The following is a 23234-nucleotide window of genomic DNA, read 5'->3' as shown; positions in this document are numbered from 1 at the left end:
ATTACATTGCTCCGAGCACCCTGCTGCCATGCACACTGTCATGCCTGGGTCACTGTCTGATTTATTGGCTGATTATCGGCAGGATGTTATGTGACCGTCCAGCTTGAAAATGCTGTCCAGACCATCACTCACAGGCTGCTTTTCAGTACCTCACGTCACTCTCCTTATGAAAACCTTCCCTAAAAAGACCCTTTGGGATAAATGAAGAGCATATATATACCCTCTTGGGTCACTTTGTGGGCAGTGAGTTGGTAGATCTTGTCTAAGGATTGGCTTAGTGAGAAGACCCTACAGATGGAGAAGCCCCTGCTGTGAGTGTGTTATCTGCTGACCCCACACAGAAGTACAGTTCTAGTTGTTCTCACATTCCTGTACAATAAAATAAGGTGAGAGGGTATATAGTTTAGATATAGATCAGCAGTTGCCATTATTGCTTGATAAATTACATGTGCTACCCCATCCTTTTCATTTAGGATAGCAGCCACATCCACCTCCACTGAAGTGAATGGAAGCAAGTAATTTTCATCAGCTCCCAGAAGCTGTGAGAGGTGGCCTACAACAATTGGGGTGAGGTTGGCTTTAATGGGTCAAAAAATAAATTATTTCCTAGATTAGTATTTCCTAGATTGTCCTTCTTTTTCCTGAGGTGGAAGCATACTGCATGTTTCCAAAGGGTATCTGCTAACTAACAAGCATGACCCAAAGGAGAGTTAGTTAGGGCAAACTAAACAGCCTAGGAATTTGAGGCCAAGCCAGGGGATGGGGTCACACACTGCCCCAGTATGATGGCAGCAGGCACCAAGGGCAGGGTTGAAATTAAAGACACAACTGGTATTTTAGGCAGGTATCACAGTCAGGAGAGTTGTGGCCATCAGTCAACTCAGTGTCCCCTTTTCCTGGGGAGGGAAGGGCCAGCCCTAGGTTGGTGTGACTGGGGGAGCTCAAATCCCATGGGTGGGCACCAGGGGCCTCAATGGGCATGCCCTGGGTGTCCCAAACTCCCCTGGACTCCAGACAAGTGTTTGAGGTTGCACGAAATGAAGAACAGAGTCAGGACAAGCCCCATGCCTGTGCTGCAGAAGAGCGCATCTGCATGGCTCTTCCTTGGGAAGTGGGGCCATATGTGTTTATATATACACAACCCAACAGGACTGAGCAAACATTACCCAAGGTTTTGACAGACATTTGCCTTTGGGATAAGGGTGAGCATGACAATGGGGTCAACAATTCATTAAGTCAGGAGGGGAAAGAGGGGTTTACAAAGAGCAAGTTGTTCCCCAGGCTTTGTGATAGGTATCGATCCTGCCCTGTCTCCCCGTGAGTCCTCAGAAACCTGTCAGGTATCTGTCGCAAGGTTCAGTCCAGTTCATCATCAGTTATGAAATAAACATAGGACTTCAGTTATCATTAATAATATTTATTTTGGAAAAATATTTTAAAAATGAATTTCTTCATTAACAAAACAGTAAAAAAAAACTCAAATAACATTTGCACAATATTCCATAAATACATTTATATACAAAAAAATATAGTCACATAGACCCGAAGTGCCTTTGTACATATTTACCAAAAAATTTAAATTATAAAAAAATGGACATCACAAAATACTCAAGCTTTACAATTATCATGAAAATATTTTTACAGATTCAAAAAAATAACACACTTTTTCTCACCTAGTAAAAACACATTTTAGTATCAAAAAAGACAATAAAGGCAGTGTTTGTGTCTCTAATTCAAGAAAAGACTGGCTCATAAGAATCCAAAATATACACTTCAGGCAGTGCATGCTTCTTATGTAGTAATTAAGTCCATTCATTTAAATATATATAGAAAAGCAACTGACCATAGTGCAATGATAAAATTCATAAAAGGCAGTGCAACAGTAATCCTTGAACACAGACCCTTGCCTGGTGTCCATCTTGTTTCTTTATTTTGCAGTCACTTTGCTAACTTCAGTAGAGAACCAGCTCAAGCCTGAATTTAGTTTCTCAGCAGCAGTCAGTGAAGGAATCTATCTCCCATTCCTCTTTCAGCAGCATTCATTGGGGCACGTCTCCTTTGAAATTGTTCTGAACAACATCTTTGCCATATCATGTCTGTTTTACACCTGTTGGGAGAAAACACAGAGACCAGAAGAGGTTAATAAACAGTAAGAAGAGGACAGTAAGGCTGAAGAGGTTCAGGACTTCACCTTCATTCCAAGCAAGAACAGGCTCTGCATGAAGGATACGAAGGGGTGAGTCAGTAGACCACAACCACACTGTAGCTGTCCCCTTGCCTGAAAAAGTCACCGTCCTCTAACACCCGCTGGGGCTTATCTTAATCCAGTGCAAGTTTTTGCAACATCTGCAGTACTATAAACTCAAGGCAGCCAGATTTCAACAGGTTCAAATCACAGTGGCCGCACAGAGAACAGTTTGGCTGCCCCAACATGAATTGGAAGGAGATCGCACACCAACTCTTGTCCAACTGCCAGGTGGGATACTAACCTCAGTTGCTATGATGCACTCATCTTTCTCTTCTGATATGACGTACACCGACTGGTACTTTGTGTCCTTTGAAGTGGAATATACTGAATCTGGCCGTTTTCTTTCAGAAGTGTCACTACTGAAGACAAAGACAGACAACATAGGTGAGATGGCTGTTGCTTAACGCTACCTCTAAGACACGCACACCCTTCAGAATAAAGCCACCCCCAGCACTCGAGTATGAACGATACCTTTTTAGCTGTACTGCACTTTTCTCCTCTGCCTCTGAATCATACGTTTCACACTTGGCTTCGCATTTGCCATGCTCCTCTTTAACAGAGTCCTCATTCTTGAGTTCATGCACCAAATTGTAATCCACGGATGGGTATCTAACTTTGTAGCCATTTTTATCAGAGTTATCACTGTGAAAGTCTACTTTCTTATTTGTGTTTTTAATCTGAGTGGCACCAATGACACTTATGGAAATGTCCTTCTCACGCTGGCAGTTTGCCAGGTTGTTCATGGTCTCTGTTTCGCTCCTGCAGGCGTCTGGCTGGTGGTGCCTCTTCTGCACCTTAAGCCTGACGCAGACGACCACGGCGGAGCACCCCAGCAGCAGCATGAGGACCAGAATAATCCCGGCACACACCGCGATCCAGGGGAACTGGCCGTTCTGGCCCTCCGTGTACTTCTCAGTGAAGTCAACGATCACCGGTCCCTGAGGTGGCTCGGGGAGCAAGAACTGGCAGTTGAGCCCACCGTAGCCCCGAGCACACTCACACACGTAGCGGTTGCTTCTCTCGTGGCAGGTGGCCCCGTTGTGGCAGGGGTTGTGCTCGCATCTGCTCACTGGGGTGCTGCAGTTCTTCCCATTGTATCCGGGGGGGCAGGTGCAGGAATAGTCATTCACCCCGTCCTGGCAGGTCCCTCCATTGACGCAGGGGAAGGAGGCGCAGTCGTCCACGTTGTCATCACAGTGTCTCCCAGTGAAGCCAGCCTGGCACTGGCATATGTACGAGTTCCCCAGATCAACGCACTGGGCTCCTGCAAGGCATTAAGGGCACGAAGGCTGAGAGGGCTGTAGTCACACCCTCCCTGAAGTGTGCCCTGAGTGCTGCTCTCAGGGTCATCGTGACAAACCACAGCTGAGGAAAACTTCCCTTTTGAGAGGTTAGCCCAATCTTTGCCAAGTATGAGCCACCATAAAAGTATGTGTTTTTTTTTAAAGGAAGGTATTTCTTAATCGGATCTATTTTTTATTCACCATTCTATTCCCTTTTTGACATTTCACTTAGCTGGGACAATGAAGCTAGTCCAGATCAGGTTCACACCACAATCTCACATTACAGAGGTAAAGTGGCACTGAATAAGAAGGACCGCATTTAAGAAAATCTTTACTACATTAGTCAAAGGAAGAAGATTACTATTGTTGGATTATAAGTAATAATAATACTTAGTATTAGTATGGCATTTCATATCCATAGATGCCAGAGAGTGCTATCCATCATTTAGAAGTATAATCCTCCACAGTTTAATGCATGAAGCTTCGGGCAAAGTTACCCCGCCACAGTGACCCCTTAAGAAAACATTATCTGTAGCAGTGACCCATGCCACACCATTACTTTTAAGCACACTTCCTCCACCAAGTCAACCATTGATATGACATAGCCCGTGGTTTATCACTGGGCCTTATTATTCACTCCAGACCAGTAGCCAAAGCAACTGGATGATCTCTTTTCAGAAGGTCACTGTATTATATTTGGCCTTACCATTAGCACAAGGGCTGGAACTGCAGTAATCAATTTTCTTTTCACAGTTGAACCCAGAATAACCCAGCGGGCAGCGGCAGCTGTATCCCCCGTCGGGGTTGTCGGTGCATCGCCCACCGTTGAAGCACGGTCCATCAGCACAGGTCATGGCACTCAGCTCGCAGTTTTTACCATAGAAGCCCGGTGGGCAGGTACAAGAATAGCTGTTCTCGAGATCCTGGGGAAAAGACACAAGAAACATTCAAAATATTTACCTGAACTTGCTCTGAGATCCAGAAATGGATTCTGAAAATCAGAACTGCCATTAACTCGCCCCTTGGGGTTTCATACAGCACAAGTGACTGAGACTTACAGTGCAGCTTCCACCGTTCTTGCAAGGGTTGGCATCACATTCATTGATTTCAATCTCACAGTTGGAGCCTGTGTACCCAGGCCGGCAAGAACAAGTGTAGCTCCCCTGACCAGTGTTCGTGCACGTGGCACCATTCTTGCACGGCTTGTGGTGGGTGCAGTAGTTCAGGTCTGTAAAACATTGGGAAAAAAAAAAAAAAAAATGAGAGAGAAATCTGTCAAGATACTTGCTCCTTTGCAAGGTTAGGCTAGCACAGATGAGCTGGAAATAGCAGCCTGCTTTCTGCATTTTAAGACAGGTCCTCAGGCAAGGACTGAGAACTTACCCTGGTTGCAGAAAAGGCCACCCCAGCCTTCCTGGCAGTTGCACTGCCACGGCTGCTGACAGGTACCATGAAGGCAGCCTGGGTATCGGATGCACTCATCACAATATCGCCCCTGCCAACCCACTCTGCATCTGAAAAAAAAAAAAAAAAAAAAAGTTGACAACAAAGTCTCATCAGATTTAGACTTCTCACATTTGGAAACCCTATCTCAAACTCTGCAAACACACTGATGCCAAGGATCAAGTTTCCTAAAAGCCTTCAGTGATCCTTCATCTGAGAAAGTCACCGAGTCCAACCATAGCATCAGCTTTCATCAGTCCCAGCTATTTCTTCCACTTCCTTAGACAGAGCCCCAGTTGCAGGTAGTTAATTTGTTTACTCTAATAACAAACAGCTAAACCTTACACACAGCACTGTAAACTTGTTAGGTTAATATAAATGGCACTGATGTTTGACTTGTGGATTAATACTTTGATCTGGCATCACCTGGATTTCTCGAATTACCATCTAATATGAAGAAAGGCATTTAAACTGCCCCTCGAAGGACCGGTGGCTTGTTTAGCACCAGAGCATTGAAGTTAAAGACAAAGGGGGGGGGGGGGGTAGTGGAAAACTTACTTGCATTCCCCAGGTTTGTCGCAAAAGCCATGCTGCTCGTCACATCCAGGCAAACAAATCGCTGTAAACAGACCAAGAAGGAAGAGGCATAAGCTCCAGGGCCGAACGCCTCCCTTTTCAAAGTCCCCTCCTGAGAGCACCTTGTGGGTGGGGAGCCAGCCCCTTTTGCTAGGTCCGGGCAGTTAATAGCAGCTGAGTTAATCTCTGGAGCCTGCAGGAGTATTGATCTCGCCTGGTAGCTGGGCACTTTACTTATCGCCAGGGATGAGCATTCTTCTTAATACAGTTGCACACAGACAAAAGAGGGCTCACAATTGCTGCCTTCCCCGCAGCCCCTCGCCCCCCTTCCCTTCCCAGCGAGGGTCAGAAGTCCTTTTTTCCAATTCTATGCACACAGCTCCACCTCTTAATATCCCCCGAAAGTGTGTGTGCAGATAAGAGTGGACAGCTGGTGTGCAGGGTGCCAGTGCAAGACAGCTGCTCTATTGTCTATTCTCTCCCAGCAGCTGCCCCACTGCAACAATACCCCCGGCCCCGGAGCCAATGGGGCCGGTGCCGGCGGCCGGGCAGCCTATCCCTGCCCACAGCTAATCTATGGCACGCGCGTGATTTCGCTGCAAAAACTTTTTTTCTTATTCAAATAAATAAGTCTAAAGTTCTTCCTCCCTCCTCCCCCCCCTCCCCGCCCCGCTTGGAGCAGGGGCGGGTGGGTCCGGGCATGGTAAAGAGGTAAGCGGGCCAGCGGGAGGGAGGATGAGGGGAGGGGAAAAGGGACTTCTGCTCATTACTTCGCCTGGTTATGGAACTCATTAAGCAGGCACTGCAAAGTTTTAATTCAACAAAGCCAGCCGGAGACAATGGCATGCGAGGGGAAGGGGGGTGGAGGGGAGAAAGAATCAGTGCTGATAATCGGATCGCCTCAAAGTTGGAAAGAATGGAGCCGAGGGCAAGTAGACGGGAAGCAATCTGCCACTGGGAGCTCGGCTTGCTAACAGGAAAACATTCTTTTCGCATGCACACATAAACACAGCTCCAGCGCCTAGCGGGTTTGCGCTGCTGCTGTGCTGTGTTTTCTGAGACGGAAAGCAGAGCAGCACGCACAGCACAACGAGTCGAGAAAGATGGACAGCGTTCTGCTTTGCTGGGGGAAGAGCGGCAGTGCACAGGCATCCGAAAGTGCTGACAGCCCCGAAAGAGCTCATTATCAAAATGCTTCCTTTTTCCCCACCCCTTGACATAACCGGGATAGGCACTTTTGATCATGGGAAAGGTTGTAGATCCTATTTAAAATGCTATCAAAGGAAATGCAAGCCCCTTTGCCTGCTGTTTGTTGTGCAACATCGTGCCATGAACTGCTAAAAGCATCTCAGCAGCCACTGACGGTGTGAATAACCAATCTGAGATCATTCGATAGCAGCTCAGCTGAGACCACAGTGTAGGTGGGCTTTAAAAAAAAAAAAAAGTACAGAAAACAGAGAGGCTGCTTTACAGACTATAGCTGCTTTCTCTCAGCCCACCTGGCCCTCTGATGGCTGCAGGGGAGCACTCAGTGCATCATCTGCCAGTGTACTTCAGACATATGTATGCACACAGAGAATGCCATCACACACTGCAGCAGGAGCTCTGTGTCTGTATGTTTGCCTGTATGCTGCTATGTGTCTACGAAGGGGGGTAACCTCATAAAAACCGGTGGTACCTGACATTTCTGGCTATCTGTCCTCTCTGTCATCTACTTACTAGCCCAGCTTTTCCTGCTGTATCAGTACACCACATTCCTGAACAGTTTCAGGATCAGGCTCACTTTAAAACTCGTGTCCCTTGTCCTGTTCTGTCAGTAGCAATGAACCCGGCAATGTCACAGGAGAGCCATGGGGAGGAAGCTGACCTGTGGCTCCAGGTGAAAAGTCTCTGTCAGTGGCAGTGTGTGAGTACCCCAAATGAGAAATCCTACAGGCCACAGGGCATATCTCGGCCCTCCCACTACTTTTTTCAATGCAAGGTGGCAAGACAGCAGACAGCAACAAGCCTACCATTAGGCCTGCCACACGGATGTTGCCGAGGCCTAGCTTCCTTTCCTGGAGCCCCGTACCCCATAATGATGGTATCAGTGTACCGAGGTTGAAGGGGTGGCTAGGTGTAAAAGGGACTCCTGATGCATTTAAACACATCCTCAAGCAACTGCTGAGCATTTTGCCTCCAGATTTGACAACTACAGTGAATGAGCAAGAGTGTGATGTTGGCACTGACATTTTATGAGCTCAAGGTGGAGCTGCCTGAGCTAACTTTCTGTGGTAAGCCTGAGGGCCCCCTGTCCCCCACACCAGTAAAGCCTGCACGCAGCACCGGCCCTCCATGCGCTCCAGCCCGGTTCCCCCTCTCCCACGGGGCCTGATGTCAGGGAAACACCTCCCAGAGAGCTCACGGGGAGACACGAAGGTGGACACTCACGCTCAGTGCAGTACTGGCCCTTCCAGCCCGGGTTGCAGACTTTCTCGCCACGCTCTCCGCAAGTGAAGTGACCGAAGGCATCGTCCCGGGGGCGGCAGAAGACGGAGCAGCCTTCCCCGTAGTAGTGCTCGTCGCAGACGAAGCGATACGAGTACTTGAGGTCGGTGCGGCCACTGCTGTGCAGGTCCTGGGACCACTCCTCGCCCACCGCCAAGTGCCTCTGGGTGGCCAGGCGGCTGATGAGGCGCTCGGGGTTTTCTGCGGGGAGACGAGAAGCGTGATCAGGGTGCCCAGAGCGGGCAGGGGGATGCTCACAGGGGGGTGTCTGGTGGGATGGGGACTGCGGAGATGGGGCGAGGGGGGCTGCGTGCCTCCCTGGAGAGAGGGTGGCCCTGGGGAGGGGTCCGTGGGGGACAAGGTACCTGTGGTGAGGTCGTCGGGCGAGTCCGTGTGGAGAGCCTCGATGATGAGCGAGAAGGTGCCCTGCAGAGACAAGGGGCAGAGACAACCCGCCGCGACGGCGTGAGCACAGCCGGTGCCGTGGGTGGGCAGCACCGCCAGCCCCCACCCCGGGGTCGCCCTCCCTGCCACCCCCCCTTCGCCTCCCCTCACTTACGGGCCAGGTGAAGCCGAAGGGGAAGCGGATGGGGTTGCTGAAGGCGGGGTCGGCGCCGCCCGCCCCGTCGGGGACGCTGAAGGAGTTGGCGCCGAGCACGGGGGTGATGGCGCTGCCGTAGGTGCAGGGCGGCTCGGGGGACACGCTGGCCTGGTAGTGCTTGAGGCAGACGCGGAAGAAGGTCTTGCAGTCGCACTGCTGCAGCCCGGCGCCGCCGGGGCCACCCCCCCGGCAGCAGTTGCGGTTGCTGAGGAGCCCCTTCTTGTTGACGAACTCCTGCAGCTTCAGCTCGAACACCCCGGAGCCGGACACCTGGCGGGGACGGGGACGGGGACGGGGACAGGGGCCGTCAGTCCCCGGAGCGGCCCCGTGCCCCGACGGCTGCCCCCTGCCCGCTGCCTCCTCCCCCCCCAGCCGCCGTGGGAACCCCCCGAGGGGGCGTCCGGGTCCCCGTCCCCCCGTCCCCCCGTCCCCTCGTCCCCCCTCACGTACCTGGCGGCGGCAGGGCAGCACCGAGAGGAGGGCGAGCGCCAGCAGGAACCGGCCTCCCATGGTGGAGGGGCAGCTCTGGTGCCCTCGCGTTCCTCCCCCTTGTCTTGTCTGCGGGGGGGGGAAAGGGGAAAGTGTCTCTCGGGGGAAATCAAAAAAATAATAATAAGCACGAAGCGGCCAAAGCCGCTCGCCCCAGCGGAGCTGGAAGAGTTACTGTCACGGTCTCCTTCTTTCAGGAGCGGCTCTGACTTTTTTTTTTTTTTCTCCCTCTGCTGACACCTCTGGGTGTAGCCTGTCGCCGACTGACAGCTCTTTCGGATGGCAAAAATAGAAAAAAAATAAGAAGGAAAAAAAAAGTTTACGATTGATCTGCTAAACTCTCTTTCTTTCCCAATCCACGGTGCTCCTCCTTTTCGCCAGGAAAAAAAAAAATAAAAAAAAAAAAAATGAAAAGCAACTTAATTCCCAACTGAGGCAGAGAAAAGGCTTGCCGAGGAAGATTTAAAAACAAAAAACAGACAAAAAAAATAAAAATAAAAAAGAGTCGGCGCTGTGGAAATCCCTGCCGAGGCGGCAGCGCGGTAGTTCCCGGTGCGGCGCGGTGCGGGAGCGGCTCTGGCTCTGCGCGGCTGCGCTCGCCCTGCGCACGTCGGGGCTGGGAGGCGGCGAGCGGCGGCTTGCGGGTCACGTCGGAGCCTTGATCCCCCCCCCTTTCTTTTTTTTTTTTTATTATTATTATTATTCTTTTTTTTTTTTTTTTTTTTTTTGCGAAAGAAGCGAAGCTCTCGTTCGTCGTCGTGGGCTTCCTTTTGTGTTTTAGAGGAATCCCGGCCAACTACAACAAGCTCGTGTCTCGACGGCGGCGGCGGCAGCAGCAGCAGTGTCCGGGGGTGCTCCTGCGGGGGGGCAGGGGGTGCCTGCTCTGCGCCGCGGCTCGGCGGCTCTCTCCGAGGGTGAAGCGCTAAGGATCTGCCTCTCCTTGGGCGCCTGCCTCCCTTATATCCCGCCGGCCGCCTGCATGCCTAATGAGATGCAAATGAGCAGCCCCCCAATCTGGCTAGAGCTGTCACAAAGGAGCCACTTTTCCAAACCCTCCTCTCAATGGATCGCCAAATGGTCAGTGAGCTGTAAAATGTGCAACCCTCCTCCCCCTCTCCCCTCCGCGCTCACAAAACGTGCTCATTTACATTCCTGCAAATTTGGTAACCGCGAGAATCCCCCTCCTGCTCCGGGCAGAGGGCAGCACCCCCTCCGCACCGGGAGAACGAGCCCCCGGGGCCGCGGGCAGCGCCGCCGTGCCCCCCGAAAGTCGCCCGGAGACCGTGCCCCCTTCCGAGGGGCTTTAAAGGGAACGGGGGAGGCGGGCGGCAGCGAGGGAAATCCGATCCCTTTAAACTCACACCGCATTGCCCCCGGTATAAGCGGGATAATTGGGAGCGGAGGGGGGGGGGATGCGAGCGAACCCAGCCCCGGCTCGCCCTGCCCCGGGCTCCGCTCGCAGCTCCCGTCCCGCCCGCACGGGCACGGGGGGCTCGGAGGGTCCGGGGGGCTTCAGGGGTCCGGGGGGCTCGGAGGAGCCGGGGGGCTCGGGGGAGCCGAGGGTTCTCGGGGGAACCGGCTGCCCGCCGCCCCCGGGGGGGTCCCGGGAGCGGGGCGCTGCGGGTCCCGTCCCCACGACCACCGCTGGCGGAAAGAGCTCCCCGCTCCTGCCGGGTCCTACACCCCTGTATGATTATTATCATCATCACCAGCAACCTCTCTCCCTCTCTCTCTCTCTCTCTCTTTTTTTTTTTTTTTTTTTTCCTGCTTCAGCTTAGTAAAAAGTGAGTTTGGTGTGTGTCGTTCGCGTGGCTGTCATTAAGGCCGTTTGTTATTGTGTGAGGGCTGAATCAGTTAGCTCTTTGTGCTCTCAGCTGTATGGTAATGTAGACAGCACCTGCTCCCTGCACAATGCGAGGGAGAGAAAGAGCTCCCCTCGGCGCACGCTACTGCCTCTACAACAATGTCCGCACATTTTTTAAAGAAATCCCTTCCAGCACTTCCCCCCTCCGTAAAAAAAAAAAAAAAAAAAAAAAAAAAAAAAAAAAAAAAAAAAAAGACTTTACACACCAACCGTCACCTTATTATTTTTTTACATATCCATCAGACACTAGAACTTTTGTTTTGACCTTAAAAACATCGAAAAGGAGTTTACTGGGGCGGTGAAAGAGGAGCAGGGATGATTACCCTTTGAGCAGCTTCTTAATGACGGATGGGAGCGGGGGATAAAAGTTTGAGGGCGACTCTGGCATGTCACTCGAAGCGGGGTTTTCCACTTTGTTGGGGCCCTCTGTTAAACACCTTCGGTAGGCGCAGGCGGATTCATTAGGATGCAAGGTGTAACTGTCTCTGTAAATGTCATTTTAATTGTAACAGATCATTTCAGCACAGATTAAGCTTGTGTGCGAAAGGAGAGGATTTGGCTACAATAACCTCACTGTAGGTATGCCGTGCTAAAAGCCTTATTATGGCGACTTTATTGGGTTGAAACGTGCATTTGCATGGCAAAATGTGACTTTCATTGAAGCAGATGTCTTGATCACAAATTATCTTACAATGCGCTAGGAAAAAAAAAAAAATCTTAAAGAGTTCTTAAAGTAAAAGCACTGGGTAATACCAATTAAAAGAAAATCACTAATGAGTTCATTCAGCCCAGCTCTTCTCGACTGCTCCAGGACTGCGGCTGCCCACATTCATCTGCGGGGTGTTTGCGGCACCCACCCCAAACCTAGGCAGGTACTTTATCAAGCAGCCAGCCCCTCTACCTCCCTTAAACCCAGTCGGGGCCCACGGAGCGCTCTGTACACAGGTAGAGGAGGAGAAGGCTCTTCGCCCCCCTCCCTGCCCCCGACCCTCCAGAGAAAGCTGAAATGTGCAGGAATGTTTGCTTTTCCCCCGTACCCGCGGCCGGGCAGCGCCGTGCCGAGGCTCTGGGCAGGCAGAAGCGAGGATGCTCTCGCCCGGGGACGGGGGGCGAAACGGGGAAAGCGACCCCCGAAGCGGGCAGGGGGCAGCGGGCGGGCGCCGCGCACCCGGCAGCCCCGGCGGCACGAACCGTAAATTACTTTTGCCACCTAGCGACAACATCTTTTCGAGTGGCTTCGCCGCTGCTTCGCGAACTTGGCTGCAGGGTTATCCCCAGGAAAGGGAGAGAGTGGAGAGGGAGGAAAAAAAAAAAAAAAAAAAGATCGCCCCACTAAGCAAGTGGATTGGGGGGTGGGGGAATATCTCTTGAAATTTGGAGGTGACACGTCGGTGAGACGTGGTGTATCACCAGGGATCTTTTAATCAACGAGAGGTAGAAAGTTGGTCCAGTAGCATCCCCTTGCTTAAAAAAGTGGAAATAAAAAGTTACACGCGCGAGGGCTTTAACCTAGCGAAAAAAAAAAAAAAAAAAAAAAAAACGAAAAAAAAAAAAAAAAACCTTGCCCCCAAATCCTTAACAACCCCCCTTCGGTACCGGGTATTTGTTAAATTGACGTGGCACAGATTTCTCGATTACCGCTGCTGAGCGTGACTGAAAGGCGCCGTGAGAGCCGGCAGGATCCTGCCCACGGCGCTCATTCTTCTCCGGCTTAATTTATGCCACGCGATTCTGTATTGGGGAAATCAAGCAGAAAGCTCCTTTTTCTGCTTTTTTCCCCCCTCTCCCTCTCTCTTTCAGATGCTGGGCTAACGGGGAGACTGTTTAACTTAAGTGTTTCTATAGGAGGCTGTTGTAGTTTAACTCCTGCCCACCAGTAGCTGAGGCGAACAAAGGAGGGACTCGAGGTCTAACTATTCATCCATTCTCTGCACTTTAATTTTCATTGATTTTGAAGACAAGGGGAGCCCTTAGGGATTCTCGCTGAAGGGGGATGACACGCCTTTAGACGCGATCAGCCCCCTAGCCAGCCATCTGCTCCTAACCAAATGGCGCTTTTTCGCTCCCAACCGCGTGTCTCCGCACCGCGCTCCCCCCGCGATGCTGCCCGCCTCCACCGGCCCGGCTCGGTTTGGCCCGGCCCGGCTCGGTTTGGCCCGGCTCGGTTTGGCCCAGCTCGGTTTGGCCCGGCTCTGCCCTCGGGGAGCGGCTCCCACCCCGGGGGTCCCGCTCGATGCCCCCGCTCCCCGGCGAGGCTTTGCAAGCCGAGAGCATCCCATCGGCCGCTATTTCCAAACAAGCCAGATTATGGGAAAAGTCACTTCCAAAAGGGGGGGGGGGGGGGGGGGGGGGGGGGGGGCTGCTAATGAGGGCGAGGCGCTGAATTCACCGCCCTGCGAGCCTCCCTCGCCCGGGCCGGGGGGCTGCGGGCATATGGCGAACGGTGCGCCGCCGTTCCGTGTGGAGCTATGTGTAGCCGAGTGTGCATAATATTTTAATTAGCCCCCTAGCCCCTCCGGAGGCATGCGGGAGCCCCTCCGCCGCAGCCCCCCGTCAGGTGTCCCCGGGGCCGGCGGGGGAACCGGGAGCCGCGTCCCCGGCGGCCGGGGCTCGGCGCGGTGCCCGCCGTGCTGCCCGTGTCCCCCCTACCCCCCCTCACCCCCTCTCCGGGGGCGCCGAGCCCCCCGCCCCCGGTCCCCGACCCCCGCCCGCGGTCCCCCGGGGGCGCCGGGCCGCGCTTGCCGTGTGCGGGGAGGGGGATTACCAAGTTGCGCATGTAGGTTAGCCCAAAGTTGCAAAGGCATGTGCTGATTAGAATAAGAAAGGGCAGTCGCGTGGCTCAGCTGGCACACAGAGAGGCCAGATGATAGATAAGCAGCTCCGGGCCTTCCCTCCCTTCCCCCCCCCCCCCCCCCCCCCCCCAGCCCCCTTTTTTCAAATCGCAAATCATCTGCTCCAGCCCTATCCTAGCCCCTCATTTTCATGACAATGGCTGTGTGTTTACCTGTGATCCTAGGACCGGCGGGGCATTCCTTTGTCTCCCGATGAGATTACCGCAGCCAGCTGCTCTCCAACCCTTCCCCGGGCAAATCCCAAAGTGGCCCCTATATGTGTTTTTCTGATGGCACACGAGGAGAAAGCGAGCCCCCCCCCCCCCCCGCCGCCCCCGCTCCCCTGCGCTACTTGTTTGTTTGGGTTTTCTCCCTGGCTCGTTTCCGACGCGATTTTGCTTGTGGGAAACTGTGAGGGATAAAATTGGCCACTCGTGTGTGTGTGAGCACGCTCCCAAAAGGGGAATGGTTGCGGTGGGCTGCACATCCCTGCTGCGGGCTGGCCGTGGGAGAGGCTCCCCCACTCCTTGCCCCCTGCCATCCTCCAGGCCCTTGGGCTCACCCAACCAGGGAAGGCGCCTTCCCCTGGCTGTCCCTAGGCTGGATGAAGGCCCGCTCACTCCCTTGACCTCCAATCTGTTGAAACTGCCCAAACCTTCCACCCTGTTTCTTTACCTCAGCAGCAGAAGAGGTGTGGTACTTAAGTTACCGCACCTTCCGTGCCCTGTTTGGGTGCAGCTCAGCCCTACAGCTACAGAAGTTTGCCCCTTTTAACCCCAGGCTTGCGACCTTAAGCATCCTAGAAACCACAGTTCCTGTGCTGACCACCAACCAACCCAAAACACCCTGCGATCCCAAGCACACCACCTGCCCCATCAGGCAAGGCCAGCGTAGGCCCCTGCGGAGCCGTGGCCTGGCATGCGTCAGTGTCAGTGTCCTGGAGCAGGGGGGACAGGCCATGAGCTGGCTCAAATCATGCACACAGGGAAAAAAAAAAAAAAAAAAAAAAAAAAAAAAAAAAGGTTATAGCACTTCTTAGAAAAATGTATTGCACTCTGGCAATGAGATTTCATGGGATGGCTGGAAATATTCCCCTCTGCTACCAACCTCAGTAGCAATATTCACCGCGTTCACCATTTCTCATGGGGAACCCCCCTCTTCTTTTTCCCCTGGCTTTATTTATCATCGTCTTAAGCCAGAACTCCAAAGAGTATCTGCAAACTGCTACTCCAAGGAGCTCCTTGCCTGTGACAGTCAGCACAGCGTGCCGCTGTACTGTACCGTGTTTCATGCATGAAGGGGTTTTCTGCTCCCCTGTGGCCCGCAACCCCCCTTGCACGGTGCGCACATCTTGTGTATTGTGTGCTGGCTGCAGCGCAAAACCTGCTGCTAATAAACTTTGGGGGGTGGCAGCGGTCTGGTCGTATGTTTTCAGGGCTTTCCGAGCCACTTCCAATTTGCGTTATTTCCATTTCTTTCCGCATCTCTCTGCGGCTTCGTATGCGCGGGGAGGGGGGCAGAAACTGCTCCGCAGAAGGTGATTACGAGGCAGAGGATGGGTATGGATGGGGCGGGCCCGTGCTTTTGGAAATGCTCTCCCCTTTTCTGAGAGCATCTGCCCGGAGACGAACAGATGTGGGCACCTGCGGTGACAGGCCACATATGCTCCGTCCTATTCACAGGCATTCAGACACGGCCACAATGGCGAGGCTTTGTGCGCGCGGAGTCACCAAATATATTAATCTGTGCTCCCCAGAGCACCGCTCTGTTTAATTTTTCACCGGCAGCAACATCTGATCTCAGCCCTCCATCGGCTCCCCGGCCCCCTCCTTCCCCCCTGAAAACATGTGGAGTTATCCAGGCCCCCACCTGTTGCCTGCAGGGCGGAGGTGGGCCTGCCGCAGGGCTCCCTGCTCACCACAAAGCCCAGGAGACCCAATCTGGCCCCCCAATTTTGCCCTCGACCACCCCAGATTTTGTCCTCGAGGTCCCAGGGGCTGCTTTGTTGACCAAATCCCACTGTTTTTCCCCCAATGTGTCAGTCAATAGGTTGCGCAGCCAAAAGGTGACATAAACCTTGGATGCGTGGCTTGGGGTTCTGTGCTTTTTGTTGTACTTTTGTTCGTGGTTTTTGGTTTTTTTTTGTTTTGTTTTTTTTTTTAAACTGCTTCAGGGGGTGTTTTGTTGGCATTTTTTATTTTTCAAACCGCCTCAGTGGGTGTTTTGCTGACTTTTTTTTTTTAATTATTATTTTTTACACTGCTTCACTGCGCGTGCCTCTTCCACATCCCCCTCCCTCGTTTTGCCCGGGTTCGTTCCGGGCCACACCGAGCCCCTCAGCCCCACGGTGCCCGCACGATGCCGGGGGGCACCGAGCCGCGGGCGGCCCCGTTCCCCCACACCACCCCCACCGGCCGCCATGCCGCTGCCCACGGCCCCTCAGCGCGGCCCGGCCCGGCCCGGCCCGTCCGCTGCGCGCATGCGCAGCCCCGCCCGCGGGGAAGCGGAAGCGCAGGCTCGGGTCAGTGCCGGGGGTGCCGTTTAACGGCCGAGGCGGGTGGGCGGGGGGGTGTGAGGGGAGCCCCGCTCGCAGCATGGCCGCGGGGGGGGCTCGGCCCCTTGAGGCCGGGAAGGGAGCGGGGGGACCTTGCCCCTTGTCCCTCCTCGGCCCCAGGGTGTTCTGCGAGGGCGGCTGGGGGTGCCGGCAGCAGCGCTGCGCCTCGCGGGGGGACGATAAAATGGCTGGGGGGACGATAAAATCCCTGTGGTGGTGTGTGGGGGGTGCTGGCGACATAAAGTCAGCGGTGTGCGGCCTGCCGAAAGTTCCTGGGGTGTCCCCTGGATCCTGGTGCTTGTGTAAACATCGGAAGGAAGGAAGACACCCCTGATTGCTGGGGTGGTGGAGGATTTTCTTTCCTTTTTATTTTATTTTTTTTCTTTTTCCTGCAGATTGTATTTTCTGAGAATAAAGAACGTTTTTTAGCCTTGCAGCTGAGATCCCGTGTAAACCTGAGGTCTCAGTTTCACAAAAAAATAAGTATCCGGCTTTAAACAGTTCATCTGTTGCACAAAGCTCACAGGTTTGCCTCTCTTATGAAACAATGTTCCAACATCCAGCACTTCAGTCCTTTTTCTACCATTATTGACCTTCTTCTCAAGGCAGTAGATCTTGTTATGTTTTCTGATACCGTGGTGAAACCCACCACAGTATCAGAATATATACGAAGAGGGTTTCCCATTACATTGAGGCTCCTGGATAAAAAAAAAGAAAAACAGGATGGGTGAAAGAATGTACAATCTTGTTATTAATATTATGTTTTCTGCAGATGTTTGTGATAATGTTAAAATGGTAACACCACCGACAAGTCTTGCCTACGTGCTTGGCTGTTAACTTTCTGTTGATTAGGCCAAGCTGGTACTGGTCGTGGAGATTTTTCTGATAATGTCAGTGTCACAGACTTGCATAAACTGTTATGCAAGAGGAATGCTTCAGATATAAGAGTCTGAAGGTGAAGGGAAAAGACACTTTGAACTTAATATAACATGGTACAGCTAGTAAGTTGTTCTACCTCACTTTTTGCTCTAGGTGTGCAGCCACTAAGGCCAGAATCTGTACTGAATTATAAGTAACGCTTGGGCACAGCACGTTTCTGCAGCAGTAAGACCTGCAATGACACACTGCATCTGTGTAGTGAACTCCTATCATTTAGTCTGAGAGCACACGTTAGAGCCTGAAAGGTGAAGATCTTCACACTCACTGCTAGATCTCCATGGAAAGTGATAGGTAACCTGCCAGCGCTCAAACTGTTTGCAATCAGAGGTGGAGCTGTCCTGGAAAAGCAAATGGCTGGAGTGTTAAAGGCACCCAGGTATCACTGGAAGTAATGTTTTTGAGAACACAATGCCCTACCTTGCGTACCTGTGCCTTACATTCGTGTATTTCATATTGTATTAAAGAGGATGGTATTCAGAAACTGTATCTGAAGGGTATTAAATATTTAAAACTCCAAGGAAGAAGAACTGAAATACCTTTAAAAGTTGTCAATTCGCAGTATTTGTTTGAATTCAACTTTTTTTTTGTATATATCAGAAGCATGTTTATTGTAACACCCCTGGGACAGTCTGTAACTGAAATGTCAGAAACCAGCAGTGTGAGAAACAACAACAAAAAAATGTACCTGATTAATTAAAACATGAGTGTCTTCACTGTGTAACTGAGAAAGGATTTGACTTTCAAATAAAGTAAAAATAAAAGCAAAACAGATTTTCTGAGAATAAAGATCAAAACAAAGTGATGAGAAAGTCAGCGTTGTCACTTCCAGTTTTCATTGGAAGGTCCTTTGAAATGGTGGTGTGGTAATGGAAATTGGTGTTGTCATAGAGGAAAGAGCACATCTAATGTCAAAGCTTTGCCAAACTAATTTGCATTGAGATTTCTAGAAACAAAAACAGAGGTCATCTATGGTTTTAATTTTATCCCATGACTCTCTTTTTGTGGAACACATATATTGGTTCATTCAGGATGCCAAATAAAGTTCTGCCACAGAATTTGGAGGCTATGCTTCAATTTTTTGGTGTTCGTAAACAAAAAATAGACATTTGATTTTTAATTTTTTATTTTCTAGCTAAGGTTGGCGTGTATATCTTTTAAAATAGATTTGTTCAAAATTGCTGTGCATGTTAGAAATCCCACCTAATAAAGTAACTTCACTATTAATGATAGTCAAATTTGTAGATTTATCAAGTATAGGTAAGCCTGTAATCCTTTAAACATGTCTTGAAACGTAACTATGTCTTCAAATGCCAGCATGGTAAAGTGGATTCCGTTTCTGATTCAGAGCAAACTGACAGTGCCAATAATGTTGGGGAAGTCGGTCTTGCATGTGAGTGGTACCACACTGATGGAGTGCTGCCTGTAAACTGTGACGGCAGCTGAGCGATTTGAACACTCAAGGTACAAGACCAGTTTCCAAAGTTACTCAGAACAGTATTTTTTTCATCTAAATACAAGATGTTCATACACCTTTAGTGTGAAAAGCAAGCCATTAATTCCTGTGTTGCACATTGTCAGCTGAGATGATATAAAGCTTTTAATTACACCTGTATTTGTTTTTCTAGCAATGTATACTTTTTAATACTTCGTCGGAAATGTTTCAAGTCACACAGATGAAAATGTTTTGATTATTACAGTTTTCACTGATACAAAAAACAGAGATGGAAAGCAAAGCAAATGGGCTTTATGTCCAGTTTGATGATGGGATGAAAACTGGGTCAGACAGCGTAAAGGCCAAGATTAATAATAAAATAAAAGCAATTAGCAAAAGCAGAGAAATACCAGTTCAGTTTCTAAATGTTCTTTTGTTTATTTTTCTGTTTAACAAACTAGCAATTTATTATATTTCTTAGTACTGCATTTTGGAATTCTGTTTTTATGTTTCTTCTTTCAGGCTGCTGTGAGTTTCAGAGGTCAACCATGGGCATTAAAGGCTTGCAGGGGTTTGTGACAAGAGTTTGCCCTGACGCCTGCAGAACGGTAGATCTGAAAGAGGTGGCGGAAAAGCATCGCATCGATCACCCAGATATCCCACCTGTTATCGTAGTAGATGCCATGAGTTGCGTTAGGCACTGGTACACGCCGGAATCCTGGGTGTGCGGTGGCCAGTGGCGGGAGTACCTGGCCAATTTAGAGGCTTTCATTAAAGCTTTTACAGCAGCCGGTATCACGCTGGTGTTTTACTTCGATGGAGTGGTAGAAGAGAAGAAGAGAGATGAGTGGATCAAACGGAGGTGGCAGAATTACAAGGAAATAGCTGCGCTGTTTCAGTTTGTCAAGACTCACAGGAAGCAACCAGGGAGAGGAATGTTCGTTCTTCCCTCAGCGTTGCCTACTTTTACACGGTACGCCCTGAAGTCACTCGGTCAAAAAACAGTGTGCACGTTGAAGGAGGCAGACTTTGAGGTGGCTGCGTACGGTTTGCAGCATAACTGCATAGGAATTCTTGGGCAAGACAGTGACTACCTCATCTATAATACATCTCCCTATTTTTCCATTGAGAAGCTCTGCTTGGACAAGCTTGTCACTGTTATGTACTGCAGAGAAGCTCTTTGCCGTGCATTGGGTCTTAGTTTGACACACCTCCCTCTCTTTGCTTGCTTGCTTGGCAATGATGTTGTTCCAGAAAGCTTGTTGGAAGGCTTTTGGAGTAAATGTTTAGCCACCTGTCCGCCCAGGAACAAGAGCTACAACAGAAGAACAAATGTACTTCTGGCTGTAGCAAACTACATCTCGAGAGTTCCGTGCTCGTACAGCAGCCTGAAACACTTGGAAGAGATGTTGCCTTTGGGATCAGACAAGACATTACTTCTCAGAGGAATGGAGTCCTATCTTTTGCCTGGGCAGCAGTCTCCATGGATTCCTCCCACTGCAGAACATCTCAAAACGTTCTCAGGTGTAGAAGAAACAGCCATGTGTCAAGATAAGGAAATCTTTCAGGTACCTTGTCTTCTAAAGCTCAGTGGTCTCTTTATTGTCATGACTACGTAGTGAAAGTTGGTAATGAGTACACTGCACCTATTTATTTAAATTTGCTTGAACAAAATCTTTTGCTTGCTAAGAGCAGTTGTGATTGGGGGTATTATATGCATCATGCTAAGGGCAGATACAGCACATTTTAGTTAACTTCTTCCTGAAGTGTCAGGTCAAATAACAGGGAGCAGCACGTGTCTGGGCTGGTAGCTGGGCACAGAGATTGCTTTCCTTGTATTGCACCATGGAATAACTTGCTTTTTGCTTTGAGAGCCCACAAGTCGGATGCAGCTGGTTAGTGGTCTGCTGGGCTGTGCTGGCACGTGTAGTCAAGGTACCAAAGGGGAGCTGTGCTAAGAACACAGGAGTTAAAATTGCTGTTGTGGAGGAGACGGGAAAGCTTCCAATAAATATATATTTCAAGCTTTTAGGACTTACCATTCAGACGCACTGTCCTTGAATGAACAGTGCAGTGGCCTGTTAATCCTTAAAGGGCAGGGCTGCACTAAGGTTTCACATGTGGCTTCCCACGGGGGCAGAGATTCACTGCCAATGGGGTGAGAAGCTGCACAGTCAAACTGGCTCGCTCTAGCAGATTGGATGTGTTAGCTCAGGTAGCCTGCCTGGCTAATAGAAAACTCTGCTGCCAAGACATGGACTGACCTTTATACCAACTGAGCTGCCTTGCATTGGAGTTCATACAACAGCAGTAAGCCTAGAGCTGAAATCTGTAAATTCATGGCAATTCAGAGAATATATTGAGCTTTAATTGGAAAAAAAAAAAAAAAAAAAGGCTACAGGAGGTAGTGGCTTTTGTACCCTGTATTAGTCATCTACTACTCCCTATTTTGTCTGTCTCTTACTTATCCTGCATCTTTGCTTTAAGACTATTTTTGTTTCCTCATTATATTGCTCTGATTATATAATTTACATTTTCCTTTTCAAAAAGACTCTGAAACATTTAAAATTAAAATTAAATTAAAACCTATGCAATGCTCATTTCAGCTAAACTGCAGACGTCTTTGGGTTTGATGTTAACCACATGTAGATACAATACATGTAATTTTTGACTGTATGAGTTAAATAAAGGACATCATTAGAAAAACAACAACACTACATCCTAATGAAGTGTTGAAAAATACTGTTTATGCTTGAAGTGCAAGGAAAAATTAGGCAGAATGTAATTATCTAGGTTGGATTACAGCCAGGACAATAGTATTAATATCCTTACTCTTTAAGAGAATGTACCATGTGGTCTTTATGACAAGTGGTCATTATTTCTTGGTTTAATCTTTCATTTATAGTGTTGCAGTTCTCCAGCATCATGCTGAGCTACTGCTGTACAGAAATAATAACGTTTAGAAGCTCCATTCAAGAAAGCCTCACTCTCATTGCATAAATCCCACGTTAAGCTCATACCTGAGCCAAGGAAATTACAGTCAAAGTTGAAGACGTTGTCTTCTGCTTTTCTGTTATGGGTGTTTAAATATTTATATATGGTATGTGTGTGCTTTGTTTCATATTTTGAAATCCACAATGTAATTCTACTTGCCTTGCACATTATCTAGAATGCACATAAGTGGCATACACAGCTCAGTTCCAACCTCAGGGACGTAACCTCATGTTCCCGATTCCTTCAGGAAAGAACATACCTTTATAGCTGTCTGCATGTGTAAATTAGAAATATTTTTCAAGATACAGCATTGAAAACAACTTTACTATTAAAATCATCGTGTTTTTTTTTTGCTTTTTTTTTCCAGTACATTAGGATGTGTATGCTATTTGCAAATGACAAGAAACTAGCATTTTCAAATGATCTCATATTTGTGAAAGCTTGTCTGAAATAGTTCTGTGATGCTTCATTCAAATCATGCTCAGAAAACCCTTTGGTTTTGTTTTATACAAAAGTGGATTTGGGAGATTCTTTCAGTACATGAAGTATTTCTTCCCAGGCAACCAGTAATTTATTGCTATAAGAAAATGCTCCGTTGATTGGCAATCTATACAGAAGCCTATCATTCACTGTATGCTCATGTGAGCAGTTATTTGGAAAGTATGATCTTTCTGTAGAATTAGTTTTGATCAGTAATGGCCAGTGTTTGATTGCAGCTTTGAACTCCTGAGTCCCTAGGCTTGTAGGTACCAAGATCCTGCAGAGATGATGAGTTTCTTTGGCCAGTGGTCTGGTAATTCCCTGCAAAAAGGACTGGGGTAGCTGTGTAGATGGCACAACCCAAATAATATGGATAGCGTGACACATGCAGGGAATGCTAAGCAGAGAAACTTCTCTGCCTATGTGCCATAAAGCATGGGTCCAGGAAAATTACACCCCTGTAGTTTGGGTTTTAAGTTTTTAAGTAGAAATTATGGCTGGCTCTGGACTTGGCCAGTCCCGGTTAGTTAGTGTGTGGTGCCTGAGAGCAGCTTTGTTTGTAAGATGGTCCAGACCAGCTGTCCCCGTAGGTACCCAGGCTGCCTGTAGGCATTTGATGTTCCTGAATCTGGTGGTGGCCAACCTGCAGCCTGATGCTGCGATTCTGCTTTTCAGCAAGGCTGGAGACCTTGTTTCCTCACTGGAGTAGACTGTATTTCTTTCCTTGGGGGAAAAAAACTATCACAAAGTAAAAGTGTGATGAAGTTTCAGTATTCTAATTTCATCACTATGTAAACTACACAAATTCAGCTACTCTCAGGAAAGAAAAGGGGATGTCTTGTATAGCTTGTCTTACAATAAAATGAAAGGTTTGGGTTTTGTCATGCCTTCACTCAAGTGTTGTACTTTTTGTGTTTTTTTTGATGTGTATATACACTTTTTAGAAAGGGAAGAACTCTTTAAGAAGAGTGGCTAATGGAGGACAGCTCATTTTTTCATGTCTGAATTCGGAA

The 23234-nt window shown here is 49.5% G+C and overlaps 2 protein-coding genes across 3 annotated transcripts in view; one reads left to right on the top strand and one right to left on the bottom strand.

Moving 5' to 3' along the window:
• Positions 1-1718: 1718 nt before the first annotated feature.
• Positions 1719-9148, bottom strand: DLL1 (delta like canonical Notch ligand 1). The gene is made up of 11 exons (XM_032185169.1): positions 9089-9148; positions 8597-8908; positions 8403-8463; positions 7981-8238; positions 5533-5593; positions 4915-5045; positions 4590-4759; positions 4238-4454; positions 2720-3512; positions 2490-2607; positions 1719-2107 (listed from the first exon to the last, which is right to left on the bottom strand). The coding sequence occupies exons 1-11, from the start codon at positions 9146-9148 to the stop codon at positions 2102-2104; spliced, it is 2187 nt and encodes a 728-aa protein (XP_032041060.1). The 3' UTR covers positions 1719-2101.
• A 7172-nt stretch (positions 9149-16320) lies between these two features.
• Positions 16321-23234, top strand: part of FAM120B (family with sequence similarity 120B) — a 54187-nt gene continuing 47273 nt past the window's right edge. Inside the window, exons 1-3 of one of the 2 annotated variants that reach the window (XM_032185385.1) lie at positions 16321-16343; positions 17409-17691; positions 19270-20315. In XM_032185385.1, the coding sequence (XP_032041276.1) occupies positions 19296-20315 (1020 nt within the window). In that variant the 5' untranslated portion in view covers positions 16321-16343; positions 17409-17691; positions 19270-19295. The remainder of the gene's footprint in view (positions 16344-17408; positions 17692-19269; positions 20316-23234) is intronic. The other variant, XM_032185384.1, reaches the window with a different exon arrangement.

This window comes from Aythya fuligula, chromosome 3 (genome assembly GCF_009819795.1).
Source record: "Aythya fuligula isolate bAytFul2 chromosome 3, bAytFul2.pri, whole genome shotgun sequence".
NCBI lineage: Eukaryota > Metazoa > Chordata > Aves > Anseriformes > Anatidae > Aythya > Aythya fuligula.
This window is presented reverse-complemented; position numbering and strand designations above follow the sequence as displayed.